The sequence below is a fragment of the Abrus precatorius genome, unplaced genomic scaffold, assembly GCF_003935025.1.
Source record: "Abrus precatorius isolate BTA unplaced genomic scaffold, Abrus_2018 Scaffold4, whole genome shotgun sequence".
Taxonomy (NCBI): Eukaryota; Viridiplantae; Streptophyta; class Magnoliopsida; order Fabales; family Fabaceae; genus Abrus; species Abrus precatorius.
In genome coordinates, this window is record NW_020874384.1 from 12,530,460 (window position 1) to 12,557,980 (window position 27,521).

The 27,521-nt window shown below is 34.3% G+C and overlaps 1 protein-coding gene across 5 annotated transcripts; it reads right to left on the bottom strand.

Annotated features, from left to right (window-relative positions):
• Positions 1 to 361: 361 nt before the first annotated feature.
• On the bottom strand, positions 362 to 16,480 carry LOC113864388 (dual specificity protein kinase splB). Of its 5 annotated transcripts, none has more exons than XM_027498022.1 (10): positions 16,272 to 16,438; positions 13,942 to 15,525; positions 12,524 to 13,848; positions 12,355 to 12,432; positions 2,885 to 3,037; positions 2,570 to 2,733; positions 2,141 to 2,288; positions 1,930 to 2,052; positions 1,431 to 1,518; positions 362 to 972 (listed from the first exon to the last, which is right to left on the bottom strand). In XM_027498022.1, exons 2-10 carry the CDS (start codon positions 15,338 to 15,340, stop codon positions 779 to 781), a joined length of 3,672 nt encoding a protein of 1,223 aa, XP_027353823.1. In that variant the 5' UTR covers positions 15,341 to 15,525; positions 16,272 to 16,438; the 3' UTR covers positions 362 to 778. The 5 variants fall into 5 exon arrangements, 4 of the variants coding, with proteins under 4 accessions (XP_027353823.1, XP_027353822.1, XP_027353824.1 ...); XM_027498023.1 differs by having other exon boundaries at positions 412 to 972; positions 12,524 to 12,765; positions 13,012 to 15,525; positions 16,272 to 16,448; XR_003504838.1 differs by having other exon boundaries at positions 554 to 972; positions 2,863 to 3,037.
• Between the last annotated feature and the right edge of the window lie 11,041 nt (positions 16,481 to 27,521).

The following is a 27,521-nucleotide window of genomic DNA, read 5'->3' on the forward strand; positions in this document are numbered from 1 at the left end:
TTAGTCCCTAGTTGTCATTAAATGATGACGTGAGCGATTAATATTGTCCCACGTCAATTTTTATGCCACATGTTACTTTTCGGTGGACCCTCATCAATGAAAGGAATTAAAAATCAAACAATTTTTGAAAATATAACAAATTATAGATATAAACAAAAACAATTTGGTATATTTTGAACGACCAAAAAAATATTTAAAAGTAAAATTAAATACTTAATATTATCAACAAAATCATTCCCTATTATACTTTATTCTTTCTTAAAATACTAGGTTTTTCATTATTCAATAATATTGACATTTCTATTTTTATTTCTAAATTTTATTTAAATTTAAGAATACCCATATAACATGAAAAAGTGAAAGAGGTGACAATACAATATATTATAATGGCAGAATGGAGATAATTTTCTAAATGAGGCTGCTGCCCCTTTGAGATGCCAGGCGTCAGTAACACAGCCTAGACAGTAATAATACCAATTCTCTCTCCAATGTGGTTTTACCAGTTCCATGACTGAAAAAAAACAAGGAATAAGAAAGGGAATATACAATATACAGAAACTAAAATGACAATTTTGCACTTGTATCAAAGCATCGGTTTACAACTTTGCATAGTGTGGTATTAGATTATTATGTTAAAAAAGAAAAAGAATCATACAGTATAGAACCACCCTTGTATAATTTGCTTCCCTTGGAACACCTTCAAATTAATAAAATAGGATAATATGAATGCCAATATTGCATGAGAGAAGAGAGGGAGGCCTGTAACTATGTCTATAAGTCATTTAGATGCCTTGTGACCTTGTGTTTTGGTTTGGCTAGCTGCTGCAGACATAGTGCGCAAGCGACTGGCAATTTCTGTGAAGGATGGTCTGGCTGCAGGATTGGGTGCCCAACATTGCTCCATCAGTGTTCTCCATTCAGGATCACAGTCACTTGGGATGTTTGGCCTTAATGTGTTATTTACAATCCCGCCTGCATTTTTTTCCGGGGGGAAGGGGGACACATTAAATAATTAATGACATCAAGTTATAGCCGGCCACGTTTCAGCGGAGAATCACGTTTCTTGCCCACATAATTTATTTAAAAAATGCATGTTGTGTAACTCTCGGTGGATAAGTTAGGTTACAGTAGATAGAATTGATTAAGAGATGAAAAATTTTAAATTCTCTGTTGAGTATAATTGCTTTTATGTACCCTCCAAAAGTGATTCTACTTTACCAGTAAAACAAAAAGAAACCAATTCTTTTAAACTTACCTTCAAAATACCATTTCAATGTGAAAAACAAGAAGATAAACCGTAGATTCTATTCTACCATCCATATCTAATGTGTTGTTATTTCAATACAAAGAGGCTATTTCAAGAGGATGCAAAACAACTAAAGTTCAGGGTCTACCACAGTGAAGATAAAAGAAGGGCGTAAGGTATTTACCTATAATTGCACCGTAGTGCATATTGGCATATGGCTCCTCACCAGTCAGAATTTCCCATAATACTATGCCAAAGGAGAACACATCAACCTACAGAAATAAGAAAGAATGGTGACAAAAATAGATTTCAAGACTTTCCTTTCCAACTATGATTGAAGGGGTAAATCTCAAACCAATGTTATCAATGGTAGATGGCAGCTTACCGAAAATGCCATGGCACTGTCATAACGTTTTTTGACAACCATACAAACAAAAGGTTTTCAAAAGTAGTAAAAGAATGGAATAAGAGAAAATGTATGTTTAAAATTTAGAAAGGTCAAAAGACATAATTATAGCAGTTTCGCCCCCAGTAATATGAACTGGCAAATATAGTTTTGTTCCCACATGAGATGGAAATTTCAAGATCCAGAAAAGAAATCCATAAAACTAATTTCCTTAGTTAAATTTCAATTGAGGCAAGACATTGGAGAAAAGCCTATAAGCATTAACTTGAAATATTACCTTTTCTGAGACCTTGTTGCTGCTGCCATTCAGTAGCTCTGGTGCCATCCAAGGTAGAGTCCCCCGCACACCCCCAGTAACCAAGGTATTTCGTTTAATTTTTGATAAGCCAAAATCCCCAACCTGGGAAATAAAATTTCTTAGTCTTCCTCACACACACACAAAATTATTATATTTTATGCTAATAGAAAAATACTCCCAGTTTATATACCTTGCATATTGGCCGTAAAGGATCTTTCAAATTCACAAGCAAATTGTCACATTTTAAGTCAAAATGCACAATGTTTTTTGAGTGCAAATATTCCATTCCAAAAGCTGCATCCATTGCAATTATCAGCCTCTTGCGGCGATCAAGATACCTAAAAAGTAAAAATCATGCTAAGACTTCAGCCAAATTCATCAAGAAAACTGAACAAGAGATTCATCACTTGAACATTCTTGCTGACACAATAAACTTTAGTGGTGCCTATTACTTAAGTCTCTACCAAATGATGAAAGCTATCCTAACACATACTCATGCCTTCCATCCAAGACATAAGTTGTCACTAGGACAATTTCATTTGATCAAATTTCAGGCAGTAAGATGCTTTGATTTTATTCTCTATAATAAAAATGCTAAAGCTATTTTCAAATGCATTACTTATCCTTGTGAAGTAATACACGCCTAAGAGAACCATCCACCATGTATTCTGCAACAGTGGCCATCGTTCCTCCTGGTCCATGCTGTACCACACCATAAAATGCAACCACATTTGGATGATGAAGCTTGGAAAGAATGTCTGCTTCCCGCCAGAACTCTACAGTCTGGAAAAATAAGCAAATATCATCTTGCCTCAAAATATATCATTATTATTAAAAAAATTTAATAATCATAACACAAGAAGCATGTTTTTATTTGATTTTAACAAAAAAAACATAAAGCACACTATTCACCAAGAATTAAATAACAAGCTACCAGTCTCTCTTGCTCAGATGATCGGCCGGTGAAGCAGCTCTTCTTTATTCTTTTAATAGCAACATCTGTTCCCCTCCATTTTCCATGATACACAGTCCCAAATGTACCAGAACCTAGTTCTCGCATCTCTTCAAGATCTTCATTCTTAATGACCTAACAATTGCATCAAAACAACAAATAAATGATGTAAAAAATAATGCCAATGGCATAGAATGTTGGACTCCAAAGTGCCTTCAAGAGAAAAAAAAAATATATATATATATAGTGAAGCAACAATGAGAATGTTGATGCGGATGAACAGACATTCAAGAAAATATAAGATGAGTAATTGAGGTTAGGCAAAATTTGGACTGTTCAAACAGCACTTATATTGAGGAGAAGACAAGAGAAACCTGCCTAAGGTGATCTGGTAATGAGGGAGACCAACAGACACTCTAGTTCCCAAAGCATGTCAAATGAAAAAAATTTCAATTAAAAAGAAGAGTAGAGTATCAGGTCCCATGAACCTAAGTTGACCAGTCCAGTCCAACTCAGTCATGGGCCTTGGATTTGGAAAACATATAGGAAGAGAAATAAGAAGGGGAAGAATGGGAATTAGATAGGGAAAACAGTTATGGGAGAGCAATTGACAGGTAATGCTTCATATAGTCGGGGAGCGTAGAGAGAGAAGGAAGTTTTGCTTTTCTATTAGTAGTAGGCAAGGTGTGAACCTTTGTAGGAGCATTGCTCTGGGTAGTGCAGAATTTATTCTGCAGTATTTTCTTCCTCGTGAATAATACAATTTGTATATTTTCATTTTGATCTTCGACAATTGGTCCAACTTACCAGATTCCTAATCAGAGAGCGGTTAAGGGAGCTGTATTCCTAAGCATCAAAAGGGAGTGGGACCAGCCCTGGAAGGTCATTTGAGTTCATTGGAGAATCTAGTTCAAAAGTTTGCTGACAAGTAGGAAAATTTGCAGTTGGATTTGTATAATGCAGTTTTCATCATGAAACAGATGAAATCACACTTGGCATGAGGTTTGTCCCTTGATCAGAATGCGCTGCCAGTCTTTTTTTGTTCTCAACATAAACTGATGGAGTTCTGTTGGGCCAACAAACACTAGAAAATTCAGCAGAGGAGCAGAAGTTGGCAGAGATTCAGACTGCAGTAAAGAAGGTCAAGCTTTCGAGGTTTGATGATACTGACCCAAGTGCTTGGGTTACTTGACCTGAGACATACTTTGAGGTTCAAGACACTCAGTCAGAGGTAACGGTGCTACTGGCCAAAGTTTCCATGGAGGGGCCTATGGTCCATTGGTTCAATCTATGGATAGAAAATGAGTCAAAGCCATTGTGAGATAAGCTGATAGCAGTCTTCTTCGGAGGTATGAGGTTTGTATTCATAAATTTGATAACAAGGTGAGGATGAAATTAGTAAGAGCATTAAGGCTGACTTGTTAAGGGACAAGCAGCATAAACTAGCATATAGGAGAGGCTCAAATACAGGGAATGGTGGTTACTCATGCTCTGTTTTCATGCTTTGGAACATAGCCTTTGCGGAATAGAGTTTTGAAAGGAGAAAAGGAAGTTTGAAGGTTCAAGTCTGGGCAATTTTGGGGTTGGAGAAAGGCAATCCAATAGAAGGAAAGAATGCAGATTGTGTCACTTATCATACAATGAACTAATGGAAAGCAAGCAAAAGAGATTATGTTTTAAATGTGGCCAGAAATTTCACCCTATGCATCAGTGCTCTGATGACAACTTAAGTTAATCATTGTGGATGATGAGCAATCGGAGGATTGAGAATAGGAGGTATTAACCTTAGAGATGAAGGAGCATGTCATCGGAGAGCTGGAATGTTCTACTCTCAGCAGTTACGCAATGGACGGAGGAGTTGGATTTCCACCCAAAACCATGAAGATAAAAGGGAAAATCAAGGTAGTTTCATTGGTAATTTTAGTTGACAGTGGAGCTTGACATAATTTCATTTCAATGAAAGTTGTGGAGTCCTTGGGGTTAGAGCATGGCAACACCAAGGCTGCAGTTAGATTATGAGATGAGAACCAAAAGCGGGTGCAAGGGAGGTGCAGAGAGTAGTGGTTGAGTTGGAAGACTTGTAGATATGCATTGATTCTTAGGTGTTCAATATGAAAGCAATCAACTTGATTTTTTGGGGTGTCCAGTTGTTGGCTACATTGGGAGAAGTAACCACTAATTGGAGGCAGCAGATCACGAAATTTGAATGAGAAGGAAAGAGCATTGAATTGAAGGGTAAGCCTGTCCTTGGAGGAAGAAATGGCTCTCTTTTCAGCTTTCTAATTCAAGAATAGCAAGAAAGAAGTTGAGCGGTTTGTCTGGTCCACCAAGCCCCAAAAGGCAATGGGACTTGGTGCAGAAACTGAGCCCTAAGCAGGAAAAGGATGTGCAGCTAATTTTATAAGAACTCTCAAAGGTTTTCCAAAAGCCAAAAGGGTTGCCTCCCAAGCAATCTAATGAGCATATTACCACTTTAAAACATGGGGAAGGACCGGTGAATGTTTGACATTCGTAACCCCATTATCAAAAGGCCAAGATAGAGAAATAAGTGGAGGAACTACTAATTCAAGGAAAACCAAACCAAGCACAAGTGCTTATGCTAGCCTAGCGCTATTGGTGAAGAAGGACCTTACATGGAGAATGTGTGTCAATTAGAGAGCTATAAATAAAGCCACGGTTCTTGACAAGTATCCAATACCAATTATTGGAGAGTCATAAGATGAGTTGCTTGGAGCTTTTTACTTCTCAAACTTGGACTTAAAAGTCTAGTTATCACCATATTCAGGTAAGAGAAGATATTCCTTAAAAAAAACATTTAGGACTCATAATGGACATTATGAATATTTAGTTATGCCATTTAGGTTGATGAATTCCACAGCCACTTTTTAATCCTTGATGAATGATGTGTTTAGGCATTGCCTGAGTATACAGCACTGATTGGAGCTCTCATATCCATCATTTGAGGCATGTTTTAGGTTGCCTTCATGATCCTGAGTTGGCGGCAAACCAAAAGTGTTAGTTTCACAGGCAAGGGATAGAGAATGTCAGCCATCAAGTTTCAGCAAAGGACCGCCGATCCTAAGAAAGTTAAGGGGGTGTTAGACTAGCCAATTCTGAAGTCTATAAGAGGAGTTAGATGTTTCCATGGACTGATTGGGTATTATAGAAAGTTTATTAAAGATTATGGCAAAGTTGTCAAACCCTTAATAGACCTCATTAAGAAAGGGGACTTCTGTTGGGGTAAGGCAACACAAGTGGCTTTTGATGAGTTGAAGAGAATTATCACTAAAGCACCAGTTTTGAGGCTTTTGGATTTTACCAAGGAATTTATAATTGAATGTGATGCAGCACGAAAAGGTTAGGAGCAATTTTGAAGCAAGACAGCCTTTAGCCTATTTTACTAAATCCCTTTCAGAGGAACACTTAGCTAAGTCCGCTTAATCACAAAGAACTCATGGCATTTGTCTTGTCAATTCAACACTGGAGACCTTATTTATTGGGAAGGCAATTTAAAGTTTTTTCTAACCGATGAAGTTGGAGGCAGTTGCTGCAGCAATTAATCACCACCCCAGACCAATAATGCTGGCTTCCAAAATTGTTCGGGTATGATTTTAAGGTGATTTACAAACTTGGCATTGAAAACAAGGCTGCAAATGCTTCCAACGTTACTCCACAAGTTTCATAGCAGCCCAGCTGGTGGGCATTTGGGGTATTTTAAAATTTACAAATGGTGGCTGAAAACATTTACTAGTGTGGGATGAAAAAGAGAGTTCAAGAATTTGTTAAGGAATGTGATATTTGTCAACGGCAAAACTATCAAGCTCAATCTCCTGTAGGATTGCTTCAGCTGTTAGATGTTCCTGAGCAAATTTGGGAGGATATAAGTCTTGATTTTGTTACTTCTTTACCAAAGTCCAACAGATTCAACACAATTTTGGTGGTAGTGGACCGTCTCTCCAAATGTTCCCATTTCATTCCACTTAAACACCCATTCACAGCAAGGCCAATAGTTGATTCTTTCAATAAGGAAGTGGTTAAAGTCCATGGAATACCCAAGTCTTGATTTTATTACTGCTTTACCAAAGTCCAAGGGATTTGACACTATTTTGGTGATAGTGCACCGTCTCTCCAAATATTCCCATTTCATTCCACTTAAACACCCATTCACAACTAGGACAATAGCTAATCCTTCCACTAAGGAAGTGGCTAAACACCATGAAATCCCCAAGTCCATCATGATCAGTGTTGTTAAATGGCGGCCATGGCGGCACCATGGCGGAATTCGGTGGTGGTTTTTGACCCTGCCGTTATAGCGTTACCGTTTTTTGGCGTTTTTCAATGGCAGCGCCATGGCGGCCGTTACGCGCATGGCAATAACGGCAGCCATGGCGGAAAATGTAAAAAAATATCGTTTTTGTGGGAAAAATTGAGTTGGGCCATTGATTGGACCTGCTCCAAAAAGATAATCCGTGAGCCTAAACCTTAAATCACATATTTTCTTCCTTTCTTCATTGCTGTTGTGCCACTGTGGAGCGTCGGTGGGCTATTGTGCCGCTGTGGAGCGGCGGTCCGCCACCTGCTGCTGCTGTGAAGTATTTCTTCGCAGGGGTTAAGCCCTAGTTGTAGTGTCTCGGTGTGGGTGTTGAAGTGTAATAGAGAAAGAGAGCGAAATTCCAATCTTGCTCTTGTTTTATGTATTTTAGGGTTTTTAAAGGGCAAAATAGATAGCAAAATTCCAATCTTGCCCTTGCTTTATGTATTTTAGGGTTTTTTAAGGACAAATAGACTTTTTCCACTTAAAATTTTTACCTTCTCTTCTCAAGCGGTAAATTTTCTGAAGGGTAAAATATTTAGGGTTCTCTACACTATTTTTCTTCCTTCTTCTCTAAAGCCAATTTCTCCTTCATCTCGTTCACCATTTTCGCCGGAGAAGACATCCTTTCCGGCTGTTTTCCGGCATCTGTGAGTGGAAGGCCCTGTTTTCCGACGTCCATTTTCTATTTTGTGTCTCTGGGCTCTGCCCCTCTTTCTTAGTTTTTTCCTCTCCTATTTTTTTTTTTCAGTTCTGTTTTTCCCTCTCCCACTCTGTTTTACTCTCCCATTTTTTTCGTTTTTCCTTATTATTTTATTTTCTTGATTCTATTTTTCTGTTTTCACTTCCAAGTTTCCTTCTCCATATTTATTTTAATTCTCTACTTCCTTTTATAACTTCAGTTTTTTTTCACTATTGTACAACCATTTTATTCTTTTTTTCTCAAAACCTTCTTTTTATATTTAGTTAATTTTCTAGTTTTATATCACATTTTGCAATATATATATATATGACCGCCATAACCCGCCATGGCATCCACCATAATTTTATAGCAGTTTTTTTGTTTTCTGCCGTGACCCACCATCCGCCATTGATAACATTGCCATCATCAGCGACCAAGATCCTTTATTCCTCAATCACTTTTGGAATCAACTGTTTCAATTTAACAGCACCAAGATGTGCTTGAGTTCCTCATGACATCTAGAAACAAACGGGCAAACAGAGATAGTTAATAAATGTATGGAAATGTATTCACATTGCTTTTGCTCTGAACTGCTGAAGAATTGGAGTTGCTGGTTGCATTGGGTAGAATGGTGGTACAATACCACTTTTCATGCCACTACTGGGGTCAGCCCTTTTCAGGCTATGTAGGGTAGGAAACCCCCTTCTTTGGTGCAATTTGTTTTAGGAGAAACTAAAGTAGGATAAATGGAAAGAGAATTAGTTGATAGGGATGAAGCACTCACAATTGAGATATCACTTGCAGCGAGCCCAAGAGCATATCACGAAATTTGCTAATAAGAGGTGGTTTCAGTGATTCCTCAAACTAAGGCCTCGTAGGCAGCATAGCACTGTTCAGAGAATTAATCCTAAACTGGCTGCGGGGTTCTATGGCCATATCAAATTGAAAAGCAGGTGGGTACAGTGGCATACCAGCTGAAACTTCCGCCTCAATCTAGGATCCACCCTGTTTTCACATTTCTCAACTTAAATAGGCAGGGAAAATTAGAGCTAGAAGCCTAGAAGTGCCTGCAAACATAGTTTCTGACAATATTTTTGTAGTTCAATACAAACAGAAAAGAGGGGTATTGTTTCCTTATTTGTTAATTGATGTGTTCAATACATGTATTAGTTTTAAAGTTGCATTTCTATTTAAATCATACATAATCATAGTAGTTGATCCTAGATAGCGATGCGGAGCAGCCAACCCAACGCCAAAAATGCTATAGCGGGATAGCGAATAGCAAGATGCCACTAGTCTGAAGTTACAAATACACTAAATATAAATTATGCTACACACACAGATATATGTGTGTGTGTGTGTTAAAAAAACAAAATTAATAACCAAATTAGGATCATTTGGAGGAGTTCAAAGAAGAAAAACAGAGCAGAACAAAGAAGACAATCAAAACAAAGAAGGAAAAAGATAATAAAAAATGGAGTGGTCAATCACTGAAAAAAGCTTTAACGCAGATGGTCTTGCAGGAAAACATCTCAGTATCATTGAAAAACATTTGGGTTACGCTGGAAATAGCTTGGGTTTTGCCAAAGATGAAGAAGACAAACAGAAAACGTCTGGGTCATCTCGAAAATAACTTGTGTTACACTCGGGATGAAGAAGATTGGAACTAGCTGAAAATGGTAATTCACATCAGAATGTGACTTTGAAGATGGAGGATGAGAGAACAAAACAGGACATATGGTTCGATCTCGATTGGTGAAGACAAAGGAGAAGCGCAGAAAATAGCAATGTAACGGGGGAATCCCAAGATTACCCCCCTTAAAAGCATTCCACCGTTATAAAAGGGCAAACTTGGCTTTTTTCCTGTGTGATATAGCGGCGATGATGGCCATGATTTTCATCTTTTGCAGCCGCAATTCATGGTACAACAGCCGCTACACAGAACTGCAACCAGTGTTGTCAAATGGGAGCCATGGCGGATGGCAGTGGCTTGGCGTTTTATGACATTTTCCGGTGGCGGCACCATGGCGGCCATTATGCAGATGGCAGTAACGGCGATAATGATGGCCACGGCAGAAAAATGGCAGTTTTTAAAGAAAAATGGGTTTTTTTGGCAGAAAAAAGGGGTTGGGCTGTGGATCCAACCCAGCCCAAAGCAAGAACCTGTGAGCCCAACCCTAATAATCTTGCCTCTCTGCTTCGTCTCTCACTTCTCTCTTCTTCATCTCTGTTTTCTCTCTTCTTTGTTCTTCATTCGGGGCTGCTCCAACTCCTGTTTTTCCGACTAGTGACAACTGTTCCATCTCTAGTGACTCCATTTTTTCCGGTAGCTTTTTTTTTTCATTTTTCCCTTTTCCTCTTTCAGTTTTTCTTTATGTCCCTCATTTCAGTTTTTCCCTCTCCCACTTCTCAGTTTTTTTTTCTGTTTTTCCTCTCGATTTTTCAGTTTTTCTATGCTTAGAAAATATGTATAAATAGCATATGAATAGTTATCAGCAAAAGACATAAAGAAAAGAAAGAAAGAGGATTTTTTGGGAGAACATAACAGAGGCAGGATTGTAGAATCATAAAATAGAGAGAAGAAAGGAAGTGGATTTTGCCAAAGAAGTCATCGAAGATGAGTGACTCGCTGGATTGGAGATTGTTGCAAAGCAGAACAGAGACAAAATGAGAGGAGGGAGCATCAAACAGAGAAGGGGAGAAGAAAAAAAGTGGAGAAAAAGTGGGATTTCATCATGTGTTTCCAATTGGCAGAACAGCAGTAGAGATGAGAGGAAGGGGTGTCAAAGAGAGAAAGGAAGTAAAACATGGGAAAAAGTGAGGTTAGGTCTGAAAACTCAAAAGACTAGTATACCTTAAAAAAACATCATGACTGTGTCATCTTAAAGGAAAAAAGGAAAAATCAACTTATTTCTAAAAGATTAGAAGTCTTTTTTAGCCTTAAAAAAACCCTAAAATTCCTTCGTTTTGAGGGTAGAAAATGAAAGTTGGTATCTTTCTCTGTGGTGGCACTATTGCACAGCGAAAGGATGCGTTTTGGGCCGTTAATACAGCGGCAATGGTCACAATGGCCACAGCAGCAAAAACGCTCCACTATGTCAAATCTGTGGCAGTCGAAGGTTGTTTTGCCTCGCACTGCCGCTATCATGTGCCATTGACAACTATGCTATACACTAGATATATTTTCTTCCAATTGATACTGCATCCCAACCAACCCTATTACTAAAGAAAGCAAAGAGAGCTAAGGGAAAAATCCTCTAGAAAAATGTAAATGCAAACAAAAGAAAATTTTCCAAATGCTTCAACTAAAAAATATCATGCACAAAAGCCTCTCACTCTTACACTGAAAAATGCCCTAATCACACATTCCACTAAACAGTGCATGAATCTCCCAGTAAAGATTAAGTTTGGCCTCAACATCATACATTTTACTTTTAGGTTTAAATATATTTCTAGTCCCTACAGTGTATATCAATTTTGGTTTTGATTCCTACGCTCTACTTGAAAAGTTTATTTTTTAGTCCATATAATCTTAAAAAATTGGTTTTAGTCTCTATTACTAAAAAAATGCCAATATATAGTTCATGCAAGGTACAATCATTTGGATTGGACCAAGGGACCAAAATCTAACTAGAATAAAACTATAAAGACCAAAACCAAAATAAAATTATAAGGACCAAAACTTAGCTAAACTTATAAAACTACTAGGACCAAAAACCAAATTTTTTAATAGGAACCAAATCCAAAATCCAGGTAAATTATAGGGACCAAAAATAAGCCTTATTTTTATGCTTAAGACCACGTCCAAAGGCAATGGTCCTCCTTTTTGGTTCTATGTAAGTCAGGTCAGCTTGCTTCTACATATTCTTTTGAGAAGTAAATTTCAAAAAATATTCATGATGCAAAGAAACCAACTATTACTGATCCAATTATGCAAATAAATACTACAAATACATAAAAGTACAGTTGCAGAGTTGCCTCTGTTATTTTTGACATATTTTCAGTAACTTATTGTCGAATATGTGATCAACAGAGATACCACCTTATGTACACACACACAGGCACACACATATATTATGTTGTTGTACCCATATTTATAAAATTGTCATATTTGTGATTGTGAATTGTATCATAGGCAATACACATATTGTAACCAAGCAACATAGTTTTTTATCATATATTAATACATAGACTAACAATCGATTAACAAAAGTTTAACAAAAGTCAGATAATACGCAACTAACTTTCCAGCAGCTGAAAGGTTTTTCAGGAAGGTGGCAGAGGCTTCAGTCTGTCAAAAATATCAAATCATCTTCCATGTATAATCAAAGTAGTTCTTAATACTTACATAATCCTATCAATGCACACCTATTGTACATCAAATTACATAACAAGTTTCTTAATAGAAGAAAATCACAGCAAATAAGAAATGTAGCAGGAACAAAAACAGGATTTTACCTGCACAGTACTGATATCAATATCTCCTAAAGATGCAAGCGGAGGTAGATTGCTATTTTTGGTATCAAACTTGCCATCCTAAGTGCAGGCATAAGATTTTTTGTTAAGTGGAAAAGAATATCTATGCAACCCTAGACTAAAAAGGAAAAAAGGTAAAACCAAATCATACCTCAAACTCTGACTCTTGTGTTTGCAGATTTTCCATCATAGCATCAAACTGCATGCTTTCTGAGTCCTTGAGTTGGGATGGATCATAATTGGACTTTGAAACAGTGGTTTCAGTTCCAGTTCTTCTATGCAAGTCCTCATGATTTTCATCACCAAAATTGAGGTGGGAATCTTCATGATGTAGAGGAACTCCATCAGTGGTTAGTGGCATAGCAAGATGAGTTTGATTATCTCCTGCTTTTCCTATCACAGGTGAAAAAGCAAGATGATCCTGATCAATAAGAGAGACATTATCAAGCCCTTCTAGAGCTAACTTTTGAAAATATGACCATCGTTTAGGTTCATGATTTTCCATATTTATGCTTAAGCCTACTCCATCTGTGGATAGTGGATGTAGACTGGAGGAATCTTCTCCAAGTATTGCTTTAGAAAACATATCAGAAAGCAATTCACGGGGAAATCGATCATCAATATCAATAAGAATGTCACCTTGTGCTTGTTTGGAAACCACATTTGGGGAGAAATCATGATAAACATCCTTGGTTATGTTCCTTGTTAAAGAAACAGGTAGTTCGTGAACAATACAACTATCACTAGATTCCTTCTCGGAGGCTTCACCCCAATCAATCTCTGGAAGATTGGATGCTGGGTCATCAAGATGGTTATCAGATAAAACATGATGCAAAGCAGGGAGATCTGATTTACCATCTTTGGTTTTGATTTTGGATTCAGTTTCATCAACCAAAGATTTGGTGTGGTTATCTTTATGATAATTTTCAGTTTCCACATCTTCAGTTCCTTCATTGCTTGGTAAAACCGGCTTCATCAATTCAGAATCTGTGAGCTCTGATAGATTTGACTTAATCAGACTGTTTGCATCTGGTGATGGTTTGCTCAATTGATTTTTGGAAAACCCATTTTCAGTGGTATGGCCTGCTGCTAGTAAGGGCTTTGCTGTAATACCCAATTCCTCAGTTGGATTTAACATTTTACCATCATGCAAGCTGTCACCAGATCCTGTTACTGGATCCTCTTGGTTGACATCAGAAAGTAAATCTGACACATGAATCTTAGAACTGTGAGTGTCATCTGACTTTGAGGACTGATTCAGCAACTCTACTTGCTCCCTCGGAGTTCTTTCTGAATAGTAAACTCTTTTAGGAACTGGAGGAGGATGAAGACAACTCAAATCAATTGCATTGGAGTGGGAATCAACATAAGGGGGAACAAATGCACTGCTAGATGTAGAAGAGGCCTCTTCATAATCTTGGTGCTGAACCTCTTTGGTTGCAGGCAATGAAGGTAGATGCCCCTCAGGCATGGTAACTACAATTGATGCTTCAGGAAAATTATTTTTCAAGCAACTATCAAAGGGCTGTGAGGGAGTTGGGGATGGGGTTTCCAAGGATAAAACATTACCTGGATCACTCCCTTGTTTAACTGAACTATCACCTGTCTTTTTCACCTGCATTGTAGTTAACTCAGAATTTTGTATTTGTAATCCACTGGGAGAATATTCTTCATTCAGAACTCCTTGTTGACTATTCAGCAGATGAGGAGCCATAGGAATAGGAGTCTCTCCAACCACAGGGTTCTGCATGGGATTTAGGCCATGGTGAACAAGATAGTGATGACTAGTTTCCCCAACTTGCATCATTTGGTCACCATAAGACAGTGGATCAGTTTCATAAGCATTTGAAGAAGTAGGTAGAACTGGTTGTGAAGAATGAATAGTCAATGAAGAGTCAGATTTGTTAGTCAAGGGAGCATTGCTGACACCTACAGATTCTACAGCAACTCTACTAGTCCCCCTCTCCATAGTTTGCCTGTCAAATTCATGTATATCATCTGTTGAAAAGTTAACACCAAGTGGGGTTGAGTTGTTTCTTGATCCCAAGTCCATGCCATTAATAGCAACAACATATTGGACCTCAGAATCATCATCGATGCTACTGAGAGCAAACTGAGCATCTTCCAAATCACTCATTGAGAACAAAAATAACCTAAGCTTTTGCGAGCGTTCTCTATCTTCTAGAAGATTACATTCCTCCATCATATTCTGCAAATCCTCATCAGATGATACTGATACCAAAGCATCAAGATCTTCCCCAGGAAGTTGATACTTTAATACTCGAACCAGATTATAGATTAACAAAGCTTTCTGCATAAACTCCTGCCAAGATATGTCCTTTCTTATACAAAGAATACGAGTTTGACCTCCAACATACCTTAGTTTTCCATCACTTGGTCGTGGTAATATTCTACCACCAAAGCTACAGAGACACTTCATCATCATTGATGAGCTATCAGAACCAACAGAAGAGCCATACCCACGTACAAATCGACTATCCTCCCGATTCAATGAAGTTCTTGGTATTGATCGAATAGACCCATAATTGTTTCTGTCTCCATGTAAAGATGCACTCCGTCTGTTAAACTCAGTTGGACCTTTCTCAGCCCTTGTGGGCATAGAAATGTCTGACCCACTTTCAGATGCTGCATGACTGATGCCTAAAACGCCTTTCAGTTCCATAAAACCAGTTGTATAATTGGAATTGGAATCACTAGCATTTGAAAACACAGGCTTTCTGAGATTCACCCTATCTCGCATAAATTCAAGAGCAAATTCCTCACCTGTTTGTATTGAATAATTAAGTACTGGTTTAACATCGGATTTGTTATACTCAGATGGTCTTCTAATAGTATGTATGCCATCCATATGGTCCTGCATTACTGAATGAGATCCAGGCAGGAACTCCTGTTTTCTAGGTTCCTTGGTATTGCATTGTTGCTGTTTGTAGAATCTTGATTGTTCCATTATTCCATATTTTTTTCTTTTTAAGAGAATAATTCATTAAGAAACCGAGACAAAAGTAAGTTCTAGATGTTTAGTAATTCTTAGACACCATTCAAAATGAGAAAAATCTGAAATCTTTGAACCTCTCAAGACAAGACCAACTATTTTGTGCTTCCATAATGCAACTAACTTGTATTGCAATTTCCCTGCAAACAAAATGGAATCAAGGCAGAAAGTTTAAGGAACAAATTAAAATGCAAAAATATGGTCACTGTACATGGAAACAAATGGAATACACGTCTATGTTCAACCATAACTGCTAAGTTACATATTGGTTGCCTGGATATTTTCTAAAAACAATATTAAAAAATCATTATGACATCATGTAATTTATGAGCAGCATAAACGACATAGAATCTTGAAACTGAACCATATTTTGGCAGTAGAACAACACTATTTGGTAGACAACTCTTCCTGGTTTTCCATGGGTAGAGGACCATTATGTCTCTGAAGTGTGGCCATAAAACTAGATATTAACATCTCATAGCTCATATATATGACAAAATATTTGATAACCAGTTTTCATCTGGGAATGACTGTAATGACAATACATCAATGTCACAACAACTAACAAGTGACAAATTTCAATGTAAATTGACTAGAAGTTCTAAATAAATTGCACGCACACACATGTCATGTAACTGCAGAATTTGTAAGCTCAGCAATCAAATTAGCCCATCTAATTTTTATGCAATGAATTTCACTACCATAAGGTAATTTAATGATCTTAGCACACCAGAAAGACACATAATCAACACAAGATTATCATCAACTAAGCCATGGATGATAACAGTTGAACTTCATACTGAAGCAAAATCCCGAAAAAAAAAAGAAAAAGTAATCACCATCACAGCAAGAATAGAAAACAGAACATGAAAATGAATCTAGCTACCCGATGAAGAGGGAAAAACCAATTTTTGAACCGGAAAGAGAGGTTTCAGGGGAAAACCGAAAGAACCAATTTTGGGTCTCTCTCACTTTGGCCCATTACGCTATCTCTTCAGACTGTGCTTCTGCTTCGACCCTTTTCCCAAAAAATGACGGCACTTTCTCTTTCTCTCTCTAGAACACGGAAATTTTGCTCTCTTAAGTATTTATCTGTGTGCCGCTTCAAGAGAAATTATTTGAGTTGAGAAACACCTTTGGATATTTTGTGAAGTTACAAAAAGATCCTTCATATTTGTGGTTATTACTGCACACCATTGTCACGTGCGATAACCCCGCTCACTAACCGCAAATATTAGAGGTACTTTCTAAATCCAGGTAAAATGGTAAAAAATTTAATAAGGTATTTCATAAAAATATTGTAAATATTTTTTTAATTTAAAACAATCTTTTTAAAAAAATTTAATTAAAATAATTTTATTTTAATAATAATTTACAAATATACTCTATTAATTATGTTTAATGTGAATTGAAAAATTTATACGTTGATTGAAGAAATTCTTCAGATTGAATAATATTTTATAAAAAATAAAATATATATCATAAAAATAACATATACTCAATGAGAAAATATATAGAAAGAATATTCTACTTTAAAAAATAATAATTCATATTTAAAATATAAAATGTTAATAATATTTCTTTTCTAAATAAGTATTTTGTCTTAAAAATATACACGTTTTTAGAATAATTTTCTATAAATTTATTTTGTTGCTTTTCATTTTACAAATATTTAATTTATTTAAAAATAAATTTAGCATTAATTAAGAGTTATTAAATAATATTAAGCAAATAATATTGACTGTAATACTTGTTATAATCATAATAACTTTAAATGTGACAAGATAATGTTGAGTGTTAAATTACATGCAATTTATATGTATTGTTCACATTATTTATAGTTATGAAATTGCTAATTTCTACTGATAGTAATGACATTACTTAATTATTATTTTGTATCATTTTGTAAACAAAGAATTATTAATATTTAAAATTATTTTCTTCTTGCTATTATTAAAGTGGACATATTTTATGAACAGTTTTTTTATTTAATTAATATATATTTAAAAACTAATTCTCAAACTAATATTTTTTTAAAACTAATTCTTGGTGCAATTTTTTGTCATGTCATGATCAGTATCAACCATGCACCAACTATAGCCTTATTTTTATTATTTTTTAATACTATATCGGCCACTTTGATCTGATATTACTCCAATAAGTGACACATGGACATAAAAAATTGACAAAAAATAAAATAAAATAATAATAATATAAAAAAAGGACGATAGTCATTATTTTATTATTATTTTACATTCTATCGACCACATTTGATCGATACTTGTCTACCTGGTGACATGTGTCGAGAAGGTAGTAGTATTGCACATAAGTGGATGATAGCGTTGTCGATGACCAATATGCGTCAGTTTTATCGCTTTGATTGAGATGATACTGCTGTTGTCCTGACACATGACGCGATTAATCTTTTTATCCATTGATTTCTTACTATGTAGTAGTTATTGTCCATTTTCACTTGCTATATATATAGAGAGTGAAGGTTCCAAAATTGCAATCCATGATGGAGGAGCTGGAGAATATATATTTGAGGTTGGTAAATTTTGTTATTAATTTTATAATATTTTTGTATTAATAGTGTAAAAATTTATTATAAAATTTAAATTAATTTGTAATAATTTATTATTTATAATTGGTAAAATAATTGTAGATTTTAATTGTTGGTAGGTATGTATTTTTATATTTTATTATAATTGATTTATGGAACAAAATTAGGAGAAAAATTGTGATAAACATGTAAAGTGTAAATTTTGTAATAGGAAAACCACTGTATTGTAAATGTAATTATTGTTGTAGTTGTTAATTAAATATAGAAATACTAATTTCTTATTTAATAGCATTTGAGAAGAATATTTGTAGAAATTATGTATATTAGGATGCACAAGTAGGTAATAAGTTATTATATATTTTGTAACAAATAAATATGGAAGTTTTGAAAATTTTAAAAAATGATTAATATAATTGAATGAAGCATAATCAATTATTAAAATGTAGAAAAATGTGTGAAATTTTGTAGTTGTAATTGAAATATGGATGGAGTCATTTGTTATTAACAATTAAATAAATATATATGTTCTAATTGAGTAGTATAATTTGTTTATGCAGGATGACTGATTTGTGATCATTGTATATTGGAACGATCGAGTATTTTTAAGTAACAAAAGTGTTACAGTTGAAAAAAATAATAAAATGATTAAGATTAAACGTAGAATAAGTTTGGAGACATTAAAAAGAAAGATTCATGCAAAACTGAAACTGTCTACTAATCAGGTTATATCTAGATTGATTTCACAATTTTTCGTAGACCCTATTGTTAGACAATACACAACTATAGATATATGTGATAATGAAGATATTGATTGCATGTTAAGTCTTTTCTACAACTAAATCAACAAAGTGCAATTGAAGTATATGCAAATATTGCGTCGATTGAGAATTCTTGTATTCAATCACAAGGTGTGGACTTATATTCTCTGATGAAAATTTATATTCAATTTCATTGTAAGTATATTTACCTAACAATAAATGTCATGATTGTGTAGAATGTGAATATGAGAATAAGAATGTTGATGACAATGAAATTGAATGGGGGATCCTGAAGAAAATTCATTTGATTTTGATTTAAAGGGTGCAATTCATAGTAGCTTGAATATAAGTGATAATGCAAGAGTCGAAGGTATTAAGTATATTAATCTGTTATAAAATATGTTTCAATAACAATGTAAATAACTTGATTGTGTTGTTATATGCAGGCTTGGTTGAAACTCTCCTTTGGAATTCAAATCCACATTACACCTATATTAACTGGGAACATGCTGATGAAGAAATGGAAAATATAGATATTAATCCTGATCAAACATGGATGGAGAGTGATGCATTATTTGTTGGCCAAATGTTTGAGTCTAAAGAAGATGTTAAAATGGCTAGTAAAAGCTTTGTAATGAAAACACATCAAAGTTATTTTGTGATAGAATCAAAACCAACAAAGTTTCATGTGAAGTGTCCAAATCATACAACAGGATGTCCTTGGAGGGTTAGAGCAACTTTGGACAAAAATTTTAACAAATGGAAAATCACAAGGTGTGGTGGTGCACATACGTGTGTTTAAGTAATGATGTCTCTTGACCACCAAAAATTAGATTTAGACTTTATTTGCAATTGCGTTCTCAGTAAGTTGCACCAATTTATCTTAATAGTTTGATGGTTCTATATACTATTCAAGAACATTATACATAATTATATTGTTCTTTGTAGGTATGGTAAAAGAACAACCATTGGTGCCAATCACATTAATTCAAGAAATAATTAGTGGTCAATTTGGCTATCAAGTTTCTTATAAGAAAGCATGGAAGGCAAACAAAAAACTATAATGATTTTTGGTAATTGGGATGAAGCGTATGCCACATTGTTCAGATAGTTGAAGTATATGCAATTACATTTATCTAGGTCAGTATACAAAATTGAAACCAATGACTATGTGAAAGATCACCAAGTGGATAACAGATATAGAGTGTTTTATCGATTATTTTGGTCATTCAAACAATGCATCACTACTTTCAACTTTTGCAAACCCTTAATATAGATAGATGGTACATTCTTGTATGGTAAGTACCGACAAACTTTACTGATTTACTGCATAAGATAGAAATAATTGTGTCTTTCCAGTTGCCTTTGTCATTGTGGAAGGAGAAACTTTGTCAGCATGAGAATGATTTTTGACTCTTATTCGTCTCCATGTCACTGAAAAGGCAGATATTTGTTTGATCTTTGATAGTCATCAAAGTATTGAAAGTGTCATTTTTAATCTACATATTGGGTTGCAACTACTGAACGCATATCATGTGTATTGCATTCGTCACATAGCAAGCAATTTTAATTAGTGATTTAAGAATACAAGCTTGAAGAAAGATTTGAATTATTGATTTCTTTTTATAGGATATACAACATGCAAACAAAGATTTGAAGAAAAACTTGAATGGTTTTGTAACAAGTCAGAGGACATTAGAAGCTGGATTAACTACACCTCCAAAGAAAAATGGACTTTGACTTATGATCACGAAGGAAGACGTTATAAGTATATGACTACCAATTTATCTGAAGCTATGAATAAAATTTTAAAAAGTGCACAAAATTTGTCTATAACTGCATTGGTCAAATGTACATATGCACTTAGTAGAGTATTCTGTGAAGCGTGGTGAAGAAGCAACAACAGAACTTAATAATGGTAATAGATATTGTCGTAAGTTAATGCAGCAAATGGAGAAAAATCAACAAGAGGTTTCTTCACATCAAGTTTGATGATATGACATACAAAGAACAAGGTTTGAAGTAGAAGAGGCTTTTAATCCTATCACACAATGTGGTGGTAACAAGTGGACTGTAATTTTATCCAATAGATTTTGTGAATATGGAAAGTTTCAGGCATATCGCTACCCATGCTCACATGCCATAGCTGTTTATGCATCTATGAGTATTGATTATTGGCAATGAGTTGATCCTGTTTATTTTGTGCAATATGTTGTTAAATCTGATTGGTGGCCACTTGAAAATGACAACAATATTTTAACGTAGAATGAATGGAAGTTAGTATCAGACGACCAAAGATCAAGGAGAAAAGGTAGACCAAAATCTATACATATTAGGAATGAAATGGATTAGGTGGACTCTCAACCACGTCAACGATGTCGTTTGTGTAAATAAATTGGTCACAACCAATGTCATTTTCCTAGCCATAATCAACATGCATGACACTTTTTAAATATTGTTGGCATTACTATTATAACATTATTTGTTTTTGTTATGTATTAAGTTATTGTAATAGACTCCAAATTATGTTTGATGTTTTAGGATGGTATTATAATAGTCATAATACATAATCCAAAAACATATAGATAGCATGCTAATATCTGCCCTGCTGGTCATGGTCCTTATGTGGAGGGAGGATGCAATGACGAGGTCGATCTCTGGGCTCCATATGAGGATTATTGATGATCGGTTAGTGCTTAAAAGATTTGTCGCAAATCCTTATCAAAATTTAAACAAATTAATATAATATTAGAGTTACCCTAGATTGTCTCCCGTGAACATTGGCTATTAATCTTTATTAAACATGTTGAAGGTATTAATTGAACAAGCAATTAAAATGAGGGGTTTTGTGGTTTCAAATCAATATAAAGAGCAGCAAACAAACAAGTTTAATTAATCCAAACAATAAAAAGTAGCAATCCTTAGTTCATCCACATAGATTCTATCCTCATTCCACTCAAGATTTAACACTCATCCTCTCTCCCATGAATTAGGTTAATTTAACAAGCGAAAATCAACCTTATGGTCCTAACGAAATTACGCAATTTGTTAGGCTCTAATCCTTCATCCCAAGATTACACAACCTTAGAATTAAACCTAAGATTAAGCAATCCCTAGTTTAGAATCTCCTTAAACAAATTAGGGTTAATTAAGCAATGTCCCCCTCATTCACCATTAATTCAATTCAAGAGGTAAGGAAGAAGTAATTCATGAAAAGAAAGGAGTTATATTATCATTAAAATCAAGGAACTCAAGAATCTATGTGAACTCACTAAGGATTACACAAAATTTAGCCCTCCATGGAAATGGGGGTCAAAAACACAAATACAGAAAACTCATTGGCATTAATGTAAAAGCAAGAGAAATGAGAAACTAAACCCTAGGTTGGACCCTTGGCTGTCACCCAAGGTTGCCCTAAACTCTGGAAAATGTCTTAATTTAGTAAAGAAGAGAAAATGTACGAAAAACGTAAGAGCTTTATGCCCTAATTTGGCAAAAATCTATTTATACTAAGGTTGGCACCCTCCAAAGTGATTACTTTCATTCTTTCATAGTAGACACGTACAGCATCAGTTGGTTTTTGTCTTTCTGTAGTGTCCACTATCAACTTTGATAGTAGACAAGCGCAACATTGGTACATTTTGGGCACTCTAGAGTGATTACTATGAACTTTGATAGTAGCTACGCGCAGCACCTTCAATTCTGCACACTCTGGAGTGACTACTATGAACTTTTATAGTAGTCACGCGTAAGCTTAGTGGATTATGGGCTGTTGTAGTCATCACATTTAGCTTTGAAAGTGATTACTTTGGTCCCTTTGCTGAAAGTAACTTGCTGTAGTGGTCACTATCAATCTTGAAAGTAGTTACTTTCACCTCAAAATTTTCAAAATCCAATAATTCTTCAAAATAAGCTTGGAAATTCCTGCCACATTATTCAAATGATCAAAACATGTAAAATAAACTATCTAAATCAATATAAATTAACCAAAAACTAAGAAACCTATATTACTTAGCCTAATTGGAATATTCATCTTATTTACACTATCTAAGTCTATTTTTTTCTATAAAAAATAATAAATGATGTATATAAATTTAGTAAAATGTGAATTCATCAATTATGTCTCACATCATGCTAAGTAACATCTGCAACTGCTCTAAATTGGGCATTTAGATCAATGTCACGATCCCCCAAGGATACTGTAAAAAGCTCTCCCAGTGACTCAATAACTGTACCTAAAGCAGATGGTGTGAATAGTGATGGATCATACAGAGGCGGAGTCATAAAATGATGAAAGTCTGGAACATAGTCTTTTGCAGTACAAAACGGAGACCCAGAATGTGTGGTAGGTTGTAATATGAAGTCTGTGTAGACTGAGATGGAAAGAAAGGCACCTGTGAAGGGACAAAATACACACCATCTTGTCTAACTGGTAAAGGCGGTATAGACCATGTGGCAGCTTGCACCTGTCTCCTTCGTCGTTGCAAATCTCTCCCTTCTTTGCGTCCCTCAGGCTGTCCAAGATCAACATGTGGCTCCTTTGTGTGTCCACTTTGGACAAGTGGGTCAACTGCTGATGACAGTTCTAAGATCCAAGCTTGTTCACTCTATAGAGACAGCATGGTCTTGGCTAATGTACGTAACTCATCAAAAGTGAATGACTGTTGGCCATTAGTAGCTAAGTAGTATGCCCTCTCATATGCATCTCCTTACAAAAACATAATATTATACTTGATATACAAAATACAAGCTAATTATATTAAAAAGTTAGGTGAAAATACATACCAACAATGAAAAAATAGTTGTATATCTCATCATCCAACATCTAGTATGACGAATGTACCATCGCATATACTCTGAATTGGAATTCAACAATCCAATTTGTGGCTCGTTGCTGAAAACCCAATATAGGCGCATCTCCCAAACGCTAACACATGTCTGAACTTCTCATTCCAATTCTCTCTAGTCTTACTTCTGAGTGTGATGTCATGTAATGCATTAGGTTGATAAGTATCTCAAGGAATGTATTGGACCATCCCAAACTGATGTATCACACGATCCAGTTGGTCCCACTCACAAATCTATATGCAAATAAAAGACACCACTGACCTCCAAATAATCATCTCTTCTAAGCAAATTGGGGGCAATGTAGAAAGTAATTGTTGACTATAAGGCTACCATACGATTTGCAAATTGAATAATAATAATTTATAAATATTGTGAAAAGAACATAATCAACAAATAATTTATAAATTAAAATTAAATAAATATGACGATCAAGTTTATATCTATAATATGCAACATCTTTCTTCCCTTTTCTAGACATCACATTTACTAACCACCTAAACAATAACAAAATTTATAAAGTATAATTAAACATAAAGTATTAATATTTAAAAAAATTTATAACAAAACTTATGATATATTATGCATACCTGACACCATAAGGAATATCATGCCGTAAATGTGGAGGATTAGAAGGAGCCAAAACTGAGAACCTATCCCGTGCCCACATAACCAACAATGAAGTCAAACCTCCAATGGCAAGTCTATCAATGTTTGTCGCCATGCATAACTCTCTGTACAAGAAACTGAGAGCTAGTCCTCCCCAGCTATACTGTCTTGTGATGGTGAAATCCTCAAGCAATGGCAAGTAACAAATTGTGGCCCTACTATTAGAGTGATCTACTAGCATAAACCCTCTAATGAGTTTGAGAATATATGCTCTAGCAAATCTCGTAAGCTGAAGCTCATCATGATTATGCATGACAACATGAGTGAAATGATGCTCTAACCAATTAAGCTTCAAGCTACTCCCCACAAAAGCTTCTGGTGGTGGTCTAATACCTAGACTATGCTCAACCATGTGCAGCCAATTACTTCTGGTAGCTATAAATACTGGAAGCCCATGAACCCGAAGACCTATCTGGATGGCTATATCCTCAAGCGTTATTATGCACTCTTTTAGTGACATATGAAATGTGTGAGTCACAGGCCTCCATCTTTCAACCAATGCAGTGATCAAATATCTATCCAATGAAAAGTTAGCAAGCTGAGCAACTCCAGCAAAGCCAGTCATCTCCAAATGAGGTACAATCTCTGTTGGAACACCGTCTACACTAGTTGGTATGAACTGACACTTCCTGACTTTCAACATTGGATGCTCTCGTCCATCCCAAATGTGTTCAGAAACATGTATACTTTGAAAAAGTAATAAAGATGGATCCTCTGACCCAGGATTAATTATCATACCTTCATATGAATATGAAGCCATCTAAAAAATTAAAAATATATATTAGCATTATTATGTCATTATAAACACATTAAAAAATTATTAATTTATACAATTTGTTAAACTACTAATAATACAATTTTTAAATTCAATTTAATAAAATATAAATTTAAAAAATATATAATGCCAATTATATTAACCTAAAGTTATTATAAAAATTAATAACAATATAACAGTTTCAAGTTTGGATTTTTATTAATTTTTACGTCTCAAATAAAATATCAATACAAATTTTTATCATATATCTACATATTAAATTTTAATAAAAACTTTCAAACTAATAATTATGGATCAAAGTATTAACAACAACTTTTCATGTAATACTTATTATATAAATTATAATGATAGTGTTATTAAGTTCAATTTTATTAAAGTATCAATTTATATTCTATTTAAATCTACAACAATTTAGAAAATTATGCAACAACTACATTATTACTTTATTTAATTTTAAAATTTAAGTTTATAAATTTATAAATTTATTTCACTTTCGCTACTTTATTTATATTAAATCAAAAACATGTTTTATTTAACTTTATTATAACCTAATATATTTAATTTATGTACAGTTCAATTTATTTATTTTTATATATTTTATTCTTTTAATTAACTGTCTTTATTAATCAATACTATAATATAATTTTTCATACTTTTTACTTAATAACAAATTTATTTCTTAATATAATTATCTTGTTATCTTATAAATATAATTAATTATGTATTTTGAATTTAATATTTTATGATTTAACTAAATTTATATATTTTATTATATTTTTACTATCATAACGTTTATATTTTTTTGAGTTCGTAAACATAATATTACATATATCAACTAATATATAATTTCACTACTTATACATTCATTAATTTTTTAATATCAATCAATTTTTATATATAATTTTTCCATAACAAATATATCAATTACATTCAACAAAATAAAATATATCTATATATTACAGTTTAGAAACATATTTTCTTTACTCTATGATCCCAAGCGCATGCACAGTATTTATATATATAAACATTCAAAAATTTCTTAATAAATACAAAAGAAATACTAAAAATTGGTAAAAAAAAATTAGAAAAAAACATAAAACTGCATTTGATATTCATCATTAACCTTGGATGCTGGCAAAAATTACTATTCCAGTTCACCGTTAAAGATCCTAAAATTGATATTCAAATCGGTTATTTTTTGCCACATGCAACTCAACAAAATATCACTAATTTCACAAATTAATTCTTACCTTCCAATTTTTAAGACACTAATACAAATGAAAAACAAATTTTTTGGAAATTTTTTTTCAAAATCGCATAGAAATTTCTTGGAGGCTGACGTTAATGGAGGAATACTGATGGAGAGGGAAGAGAAGAAGTTGTGCACAGCGTCGGTTCCCAATATACCACGTGTCAAGATTGCAGCTAGTACAGCCCAAATTACTTGTCAGTCCTGATACACTTATGATCTTGACAAGTGGTGCGCTTCATTCTTGATCGTACATTTCAAATATCTATCGTCTCTATTTAGTCGATACTGCTGTGTTGTTGGCATGTGTTCTGTCTCATCCAACTTGCTCTGATATTATTATTATTATTATTATTATTATTCCTTTTTTTTGCTGTTTGTTAATTTTCACGTGTCACTTAGTGGAGTAGTATCGGATCAAGGTAGCCGATAGAGTATTAAAAAATAATAAAAATAAGATTATTGTTAGTGCATGGCCGATAATGGTGCCGATTTGACAAAAAATAGCCCTAGACAGGAAATTAGTTACAAAAAGATTTTATTTTGATAATTAGTTTTTAAATATGTATTAATTAAATAAAAAAGCCTTCATCCACAGTTTCATTCTTAAATTTTATTTAATAAGTCACATATTGTAGATTTGGAAACCTTGTCATGTTTACTGTACAAATCAACTTTAACCTTCATTATTAAGTGTATAATTACCCATCTCTAATGCATAGGTAGCCCACATAATTGGCTTGAATTCTTCATTTAATTTCTTATTCTTAGGTTTTCACCATAGATTATCACTCTCCATGATTCCTTAAGCATTGGCAATGCTTAAAAATATGATCATATGTCAACGTCCAATATATACATTAAATAAACCTTGCTCTCTTTATAGCTAAAATTATGTTCTTTAGTAAATATTCCCTCGCGGTGTACTACAATCACATATCTCATTTCCACATGGCAGAGCAACACACTTTTTCATAAAAAATATATAATTATTATAGTTAAAGCACATGTGTTGAAACTCATTACAACAAATGATTTTGTTAAACCCATTTGTTGGTTCTCATAATCCATTTAAGTAAATCAAACAAAAGTAACAAGCAATAACCCTTATTTGAGAGTTGATTAAGAATGAGGAAAATGGTTAGAGGATTTTTCAAAACTCCTCAAAACTCTTAGATTTATTTTTTTGAGTTCTCCTAATCTAAAAGGGTTTTCTTTAGAAAAAATGACTAATTTACTCATATGAAATTGTGAGTCTCCTTTCTTTCTCTAACTTT

Bases quoted from the DNA above. Each gene is read 5' to 3' on its own strand.
- LOC113864388 (XM_027498021.1), bottom strand. From the start codon at position 15,340: ATGGAACAATCAAGATTCTACAAACAGCAACAATGCAATACCAAGGAA. The intron at 12,433-12,523 runs GTATGATTTGGT...GCCTGCACTTAG, and splicing joins CACAAGAGTCAGAGTTTGAG to GATGGCAAGTTTGATACCAA. The intron at 2,053-2,140 runs GTATATAAACTG...TTTATTTCCCAG, and splicing joins CTTTACGGCCAATATGCAAG to GTTGGGGATTTTGGCTTATC.